We start from the raw sequence: 9,337 nt of genomic DNA, 5'->3' as shown, positions 1-9,337 counted from the left end.
GGAGAGCTACCACCTGCCGTGACGCGTCAGCCAGAGCCTGAGATGAAGAGGACAGAGCTGACCCCTGCCCTAGAGGAGGAGCTCCAACAGCAGTCTGACAAGGGGTGTGAGCCCACGACATCTGCGGACGAGGGGACCCAATCTACGGAACACGAAGACGGGCAGATAAACTTCAGTGACGAAGCAACTTTTCCCGCCCTATCCCACCCCTCATCTGCATCTTCGTCGTCTTCTGATTTGTCCAGTGACTGTGTCTGCCCTATCATCAGTCTGTTCAATACCAGTTTAACACCCAGCTCAGCCAGTCCTCCAGCCCTGCCGCTGCTGAATGTGCGCAGCCCTGCACCGTCTCCAAGGAGTACCCCTGACGTCAAGCCGCAGGTCAGCCCACCATCCGCAGAACCTGTACCTGTTTAACATGCTGTTACACCCGTTTGCCTGTTTGCCTGTCTTCGAAATTAAGTACGTTTTTGGATTTTATCTTCTACTTCCGTCTTCCCTGAACCTCCCTGTGACAGGAACGTACCAAAAGAAGGGGGGATTTATATGATTTTCTTCGAGTGTAATTGCAATATTGCTTTTTCAAGCTTTTCTGGCCTAAATATTGACAGATTGCAGTTACACTGTTGTGCCAGTAGGGCTCCTCCAAACACCACTGTCAAAGTCTGAGAGTAACTATAGGATTTGTTATTTTCCTGTTATCACTGTTAAGCTGCTTTGAAACAATCTGTATTGTAAAAAGCGCTATATAAATAAAGGTTACTTGACTTGAGGTGTCTTATAGCTCAATCTGAATAATAGAGGACTGTGTACTTTAATGCACAATAATATGGTTGTACTGTAGTGCAAATATGAGCCTGCAGTGATGTTTAAAACTATCCAGCTTTATATGTTCGTGTTGCACCTTTCCTGATAAGTTACGATATTATTTTTTTAAAAAGTTTGAAGCACTTAAATGAGGTGTGCAATAAATAAAATTATGCATAAGCACATAATTCAATTATTTGTGCATTTTCATTATGTTTATACAGTATTCATATTTTTCTTTGGAGAATAATACATCTTGTTCAGAAGAGACACTAAAAGTATCATCCATAAAAATTATTTCAATTTTAGTGTCCTTTATTAGGATGACAAAAACTGTAATTTTTATTTTCCAACATGTTTGCAGAATAGCTGTGAAAAATTGTGCAATGTAAAATAAAATTCATTCATTTATGTCTATCATCATAATAAGGTTTAGTTTTGTTTCATGTTTTTATGACTATGCAAATGAAATGTGACTTTTGCAATTTTCCGGAAAACAAAAATAGGATTAAGCAAATTTAATTTGATCTCAGACTTCTTGGTTTCTATGAAACAGTTCCCACTTATAATGGACACTACAAACCAGCCACAAAACTGACCTCAAACCTTTACATCCACAGCAGGGCTGTAACCACTATAATAATTATAAATGGCAAAAATTGAATTTCACACACTTGTATTAAAAATTATTGAACCCCTCTGACCTGCAAGACATTCTGGTTTTGTTTACAAAATTTATTAAAACACTTTAAACTAAGCCATCAGTAAATCATAAATTATTACACAATTGAGTGATTCTGAGAAAATAATGTTACTGAGTTCAAAAAATCAAACTGGCTATAAACAATATACAAAATTATTAAACTCCCAAAAGTACATTTTGTAGAGAACCCTTTACTCTCATTGTACCTTCTCTCTCCTTATTTCTTCTTTTAACACTGATTGTATTCTGAAGTATATTATGTTTTGGTGTTATAATATAGGTTACAAATCTGTACATGTTATTTGCTGTTAACAAAGCATTAAAAAAATCCTTTACTCTCGCTTACAAGCTTCTGACACCCTCTACTGGAATCTTAGGCCGTTCCATGTGTGAAAAAGCTTTCTGCTCATTGATATTCTTTGGTTTCTGTGCTGCCACTGCTTTCTTCAAACCTCATCAAAGATTTTCAAGGACCTTTTAATCTGGAGACTGAGCAGGCCAGGACTGATCCCTGAACAAAACTTTGGTCAATTTGGATGTATACGTCGGATCATTGTCTTGACCCTGAAGACAGTGTTTTTCTGGTCATAAGTCAAGCCTTTTTTGTGCCAGACTTCTGATCCATGGGTCCAAAAAATGGGATCATAGACTTAAAACGTATAAACAATGCAGCCAGCTGTGTCTAGGAACTTTTAGTGTCCTGTAGATGTTCTTGTAGCCATAGCCTTCTTCTCTGGGCTTTTAAGAGCTTTTTTGTCTTGGCCATATTTGCTACTCAACTTCGGCACATGGATGGGATACTTTTATGCATGGATTTCAATTGAATCTAATTAATTGTCATTATAGAGTGCCCAAAGGTTTATAGTAACCCTAAGTAATAGTGTAGCATAAAGAAGAAATTTTGATACCCATTTAATGAAAATGGGTTCAAAATAACATGAGGCTCCATTAACTTTCATTGTACAAAAAACCCCACTGATACTCATATTTAAAAATCTGTTGTGTTTCACAGAAGAAGAAAGTCAAAGGTTTAGTAAATGAAGTGGGTCATTTTTTGGGTGAAATATCACCAGTCTGACTCTATTGCGCCAGCAGCTGTTAGTTATAGAGAATCTGAAGTTGTTTGATTGACGTGTGTGTACACAGTACATTATGATTGTAAAGCTTTTTTATGAAGGTACAAATCTTTCTGTAACAGTCTCTAAAACTAGATTTAATTTCTTTGATAAAATGATGAAAATCAATGATGAAAAAATCAACAACCTTTTTTTTATGATTGCAATGCAATGCAATCTTGTTAATGGAAAAAGAAAATACAAAAAAACATAATCTAAAAAAATAGGTTGAACATCTAAAACCACAAAATTTGTCGTTTTCTGGAAGAGATCTGTAGAGAGTTTTATCGAGAGTAAATATAGCCTCTATAGTTCCTCTTTACATAAATTGTTAACAGAAAAAGACAATACAAAAACTAAATTTGTCTTCATTTTCAGTGACAAATAGGTAGACAAGAATTTTTATTTATTTATTATTTTATTTATTTTTTTGGTGGATTTTGTTAAATAAAACCTGACTAACAAATAAAAGGTCATGTTGAACATATATTAAACCACAAAACTAGTCTCTTTTTCAGGAAGAGAGTAAATCCAGCCTCTATATTTCCTCTTTATATAAATCAGCCGCTCTTTGTAACACACACATAGTCCTATTTCCAGTTCTGTAAGCACTATGGTATTAGGTGGAGGGATAATTTACATCTCTCTTGAAGTGCTCATCGCTGTGGGATGCTGTCTGGGCAATGTGCTGGTGATCTGGGCCGTGTGGAGGAGCGGAGCCCTGAACCAAACCCCTTTCTGCTTGATCGTGTCTCTGGCGATGGCAGATTTCCTGGTCGGGGCCGTGGCCATTCCTCTGTCTGTGGTTGTGGACGTCCAGTTGAAGATCCCTTTTCATGCCTGTCTGTTCATCAGCTGTGTCCTGATCGTCCCGCTACAAGCATCAGTGCTCACCCTTCTGGCCATTGCTGTGGATCGTTGCCTGCGGGTTTGTATCCCATTCAGGTGAATTAGCCTAGATGATTTTGAATGGCTTTAATGAACGTAAAGTTTGTTGAAAATTAACCTTTAAATTAATGCAATGTAATTTAGGTTTGCATTTGTCATGCTATGTTGTAGCCAATCAGCAGTAAGAGGGCGTGTCCACTCATGATAGGTTGGGAGAGAGAGCAAGAGGGAGATTTAAAGAAAGACTGTAGAAAGAGAGATGGCTGAGAGACATTACAAAAAAGAAAATCTCAGAGGAATCTCAGTGGATAAAGAAGGGTTATGATCAAAGAGTTTAGGACCTGCATCAATAGAGGGTTTCGCACCGGGTAGTTCTAGAAACTAGCAAACAGGGGGGTTCCCAGAGGTTGCATTCATACCGTTACTCTGAAGTGACGTAATCCGGGTTTGTTGTTGTGACTTTTATTTTGCCTGATCACAAAGCGCTCTCATTCTCCATCTTCATTAGTTTACGATCTGTTTAACAATCCAGTCTAATACTTTATTATATAGGCTAGAACTGTTATACAAATAAATTAAACTGTATATGAAAAAGTATTAGCCTTTGCCATGTGGTTGATGTCCAATCTCGCTAGCTGAGCATGTTCATAGAGTTAGTTTGTGACGTAAATATATAAGCTATAATCTGTGTGTACACGGCTCTTTTTTATTAAATGGTGGGTGCCGGTGTTTTGCGTGCGTTTGGCCAATCAGCGAACACTAACGTCACTGGTATTTCCTATAGTGCTGGTTTAGACCTGACTCTTAAAGGATTAGTTCACTTTAAAAAAAACTTTTGCTGATAATTTACTCACCCCCATGTCATCCAAGATGTCCATGTCTTTCTTTCTTTAGTTGAAAATAAATTAAGGTTTTTGATGAAAACATTCCAGGAATTTTTTCCACATAATCGACTTCAATAGGACCCAAACGGTTCAAGGTCCAAATGACAGTTTCAGTGCAGCTTCAAATGGCTTTAAACGCTACCAGACTATGAATAAGAGTCTTATCTAGCGAAACGATCGGTCATTTAAAAAATTAATAAAAGAGTTTAAGTTTTATAAGCACAAATGCTCGCCTTGCTCTGTTCTGTGATGCGCGTTCGTGACGGCACGTAATACGCAATTACGTTGAACAGGTCACGCTGACGTACTGAGTCAGTGTTTACAAATGTATACTTTTAGCCTTTTTAATATTAAAACACCCAGGATACACACACAAAATGGGCATTTAAACGGTAAACTGACACAAAGACATTTAAATATGTGTAAATGGTCCTCCTTCCTCACATTTGTAAACACTGAAGCATGACCTTTTCAACGTAATTGCGTATTACGTGCCGTCACGAACGGGCATCACAGAACAGAGCAAAGCGGGCATTTGTGCCTATAAAACTTAAACTTTTTTATTTATTTTTGAAATGACCGATCGTTTCGCTAGATAAGACTCTTATTCATCGTCTGGTGTCGTTTAAAGCCGTTTGAAGCTGCACTGAAACTGTCATTTGGACCTTGAACCGTTTGGGTCCTATTGAAGTCCATTATATGGAGAAAATCCCTGGAATGTTTTCATCAAAAACCTTGATTTCTTTTCGACTGAAGAAAGAAAGACATGGACATCTTGGATGACAAGGGGTGAGTAAATTATCAGCAAAAGTTTTTTTTAAAGTGAACTAATCCTTTAAGCTGATTTAGTTCCTCTAAAAGGAGTTCCCAGAACTAAAAGTATTCACAGTTCCTGCGGTGCTAATATGCCAAAAACTGTGTATTTCCGCCAATAGGAACTATATGAAAAGGTCCCTCTGATGCGAAAGCCTCTAAAATTAGAAAAGCTTTCAAGCGCTGGAGAGACCTAAGCAGGAAGGCCTTAAATCAGACACAGAGGACTCAGACTCAGTGTTGTTCTTGCTTCATACGTTGAGAAACATTGGTTTTGCTATTTCACAGAACCAAATGCTGTTGTTGTAATGTTAGCTGTAGTAACAGGACAGTTTTAAGTGTCATTGTTTGTCTGGAGCTGCTGGCGACTAACAACCAACTCTTGCTTATATTTACTCTTGTGTACTGTATGTTCTTCCTTGTTGTTCATTCAACATCTCTTTATTTTTTGCAAAGCATTATTTTGCTTGGTTTCAACTATAATAAAGAGACAACCATTCTTGCATTGTGTGTTCATGCATTTTTGGGGGCGGAGCAATGAAGGGAGGGGTGTGTTTGTTTGGGTTGATTGGTTTAACTCAAAAAATTTGAATATCGTGCAAAAGTTTGTGTATTTCAGTAATTCAAATTAAAAGGTGAAACTAATATATTTAGTATAACTATATACATATGCATGTTCATACTTTTCAGAGGGCCGACATTTCTGTATTTAAAATCCTTTTTTTATTGATTTCATGTAATATTCTAATTTTCTGAGATTTTGAGTTTAGGGTTTTCATAAGCTGTAAGCTATAATACCAAGCTCCACCTCTCGACCAAAACCTCGTCCACCCCAGTTAAGAGTCTGGGAGACTTCCGTCTACGAAACATTAATCGCCTCCGCCCCTCCCTTACCCCCCGACACACACTGCCGCCATTCTTGTCCACAGTCTTGTCACTTCCATTTTGGACTACTGCAACTTGCTTCTTTTCGGCCTCCCTCACAAATACCTCCATAAACTTCAAGTGGTCCAGAATTCAGCTGTCCGCATCATAACTCGAACACCCTCCATTCACCACATCACTCCTGTTCTCCAACAGCTTCACTGACTCCCAGTCCAGTTCTGTATCCAATACAAAGTTCATCTGTTAACATTCAAGGGCATCCACAACCTCGCCCCCCCATATTTGTCTGATCTCCTCCAGGGTTCAACTTCCACCCGATCCCTTAGATCAGTGTTTCCCAAACCAGTCCTGAAGGACCACCAACACTGCACGTTTTCTTTGTCTCCCTATTCAAACACACCTGATTCAACTCATCAGCTCTTTAACCCATGTGTTTTAAGATCCAATGTTTTAATGTTTGATTAGGGAGACAAAGAAATCATGCAGTGCTGGTGGTCCTTCAGGACAGGTTTGGGAAACACTGCCTTATGCTGCGTTCCAGGCAGGTTGTTGAGCACGTAAATCACGACTTCAAACCACGACTCAAGACTTTGTAGCGTTCCAGGCCAGTCACGCCAAACTACCTGAGCGCAATATATACTTATTGTTTCAGAGACACATAAAATTGTAATATATAATCGTGTGTGTATTATTATCATTATTATATTATGATTAATTTGACTGAAACGTTGTATTGTCCTAAAGTGTATTCTCACCGCGGGGGGGGGGGATGCTGCCATTGTTGTTTTGTATGATTTCGCGGGCTATTTGACGTCAGAGCTCGTAACTGGGAGTACATTGATCTAGTACGAGTTCAGGGGTGGGAAGTCACGGGTTTGACTGCCGTTTCAGTGCACTTTCACGGGTATAAGGTTGGAAAAACACGGGTTACAGGTTGCCTGGAACGCGGCATTAGATCCTCTTCCTCCATTCACCTGTCTGTCCCCCCCGCTCGTCTCACCACTATGGGGAGCAGAGCATTTAGCCGCTCTGCACCCCGTCTCTGGAATTCATTACCACTTTAACTCAGAAACATTGATTCATTCTCCCATTTCAAATCACAACTCAAAACACATCTGTTTAAAAATGCCTGTCTTACTTGATGTAAATTACACTGCCTCTTTCTATTGTTGTTTTATTTTCTATTTTTTGCTGCTTTTAATTGTCTTATGCATCCTTGTCAATGTCCTTGAGTTCCAAGAAAGGCGCCTTTAAATAAAATGTTTCACTTGTATACAGTGTTTCTCCGAAAACACTTACTGCACCTTTAAAAGAGCTTTAATTTTAAGAAATATTTCTCTCTGGCAGGTACAATTCTACAGTCACTAAGAAGCACTCCTGGATCATTGCCGCTGTGTGCTGGATACTGGCGTCCGTACTTGGCTTCTTACCGATGTTTGGATGGTACAACCATGACACACTGACACATTACAATTCCTCCTCTATAGACTGTCAATTCATTGCTGTCATTCCTGCTTCATACCTGGTCCACTTCATTTATGAGTGCTGTTTTCTTCCTCCACTGGCAGTCATGATTACTTTGTATGGCTATATCTTTTTTAAAATGAGGAGACAGAGGGTGAGAGCAGGTGTGGCGGCTGAAACTGGTGCATATAACCAAAAGGAACACAAACTGGCCAGATCTCTGGTTTTGGTTTTGGCTCTTTTTATTGTTTGCTGGCTGCCGTTACACTTGATACAAGCCATCAGTTACTATAACCAGAATATACACATACCGTCTATTGCTTTATACTTTGGCATTCTCCTTTCTCATGGCAACTCGATGGTTAACCCTGTAGTGTATGCCTTCAAAATCCCAAAGATTAAGCAGGAGTACAGGAAGATTTGGAGGAGGGTGATTGGTCGAGAGCAGCAGGCAGATATAAACACTCCTGCTAATAATACCTCAGACAGCCATGATAGACGAGTTCATCCGGAAATCAGCCCAGAGGTGGGAGTCAATGGCATTAATTTAACTTAATTCCTTGTACCATGGAACTTACCAAAAGAAGGGGGGTTTATATGATTTTCTTAGAGTGTAATTGCAATATGGCTTTTTCAAACCTTTCAAGCTTTTCTGGCCTAAACTAATATTGACAGATTGCAGTTACACTGTTGTGCCAGTAGGGCTCCTCCAAACACCACTGTAACAGTCTGAGAGTTACTATAGGATTTGTTATTTTCCTGTTAAAGCTGCTTTGAAACAATCTGTATTGTAAAAAGCGCTATATAAATAAAGGTTTCATGACTTGAGGTGTTTTATAGCTCAATCTGAATAATAGAGGAGTGTGTACTTTAATGCAGAATAATATGGTTGTACTGTAGTGCAAATATGAGCCTGCAGTGATGCGTAAAACTATCCAGCTTTATATGTTCGTGTTGCACCTTTCCTGATAAGTTACGGTAGAATATTTAAAAAAAAAATTGAAGCACTTAAATGAGGTGTGCAATAAATAAAAATATGCATAAGCACATAATTCAATTATTTGTGCATTTCATTATGTTTATACAGTATTCATCAGAATAATACATTTTGTTCAGAAGAGACACTAAAAGTATCACCCATAAAAATGATTTCAATTTTAGTGTCCTTTATTAGGATGACAAAAACTGTACTTTTTATTTTCCAACATGTTTGCAGAATAGCTGTGAAAAATTGTGCAATGTAAAATTAACTTATAAAATTAGAAAATAAAGTGAAATATCAGTAGTGCAAAATAAAAAGTAGCAATGTAAAATAAATTGGAATAACAAAACAGTGCAAAGTAAATTAAGAAAGTTATTAATCTTTATTTAAACTACAATATGACGTTGCAATACTTTATATTATTTTTTATGTAGTTTTAAAGGGACAGTTCACAAAAAATGTAAATTCTATCATCATTTGCTCACCCTTAAGTTGTTTCTTTCTTCTGCTGAACACCAAAGAAGAAATTTTGAAGAATGTCGGTAACCAAACAGTCGCTGGTCCTCATTGACTTCCATATTATGAAAAAAAAAATACTGTGGAAGTCAATGAAGACCAGAAACTGGTTACCAACATTCTTTAAAATATCTTCTGTTGTGCTCAACAGAAAAAAGAAACTGATAACTAATGATGACAACATTTAAATTTTTAGGTTAACTATCCCTTTACTTAAAGTTTTTCATTCGATCCAGACTGGTTAAAGATACTCCAGTAACTCTTTCTCTTGGTGTTCAGA

At 37.9% G+C, this 9,337-nt stretch overlaps 1 protein-coding gene across 1 annotated transcript; it reads left to right on the top strand.

Annotated features, from left to right (window-relative positions):
• Window positions 1–3,238: 3,238 nt before the first annotated feature.
• LOC143707088 (adenosine receptor A3-like) lies at window positions 3,239–8,115 on the top strand. Its single transcript, XM_077199795.1, has 2 exons — window positions 3,239–3,570; window positions 7,443–8,115. The coding sequence occupies exons 1-2, from the start codon at window positions 3,239–3,241 to the stop codon at window positions 8,113–8,115; spliced, it is 1,005 nt and encodes a 334-aa protein (XP_077055910.1).
• Window positions 8,116–9,337: the final 1,222 nt, after the last annotated feature.

Source organism: Siphateles boraxobius, unplaced genomic scaffold, assembly GCF_051911475.1.
Source record: "Siphateles boraxobius isolate OS27281-9 unplaced genomic scaffold, OSU_SipBor_1 41, whole genome shotgun sequence".
NCBI lineage: Eukaryota > Metazoa > Chordata > Actinopteri > Cypriniformes > Leuciscidae > Siphateles > Siphateles boraxobius.
Note: the sequence above shows the minus strand (reverse complement) of the source record. Positions and strands in the feature narration are given on the sequence as shown.

Bases quoted from the DNA above. Each gene is read 5' to 3' on its own strand.
- LOC143707088 (XM_077199795.1), top strand. From the start codon at position 3,239: ATGGTATTAGGTGGAGGGATAATTTACATCTCTCTTGAAGTGCTCATC. The intron at 3,571-7,442 runs GTGAATTAGCCT...TCTCTCTGGCAG, and splicing joins CGGGTTTGTATCCCATTCAG to GTACAATTCTACAGTCACTA.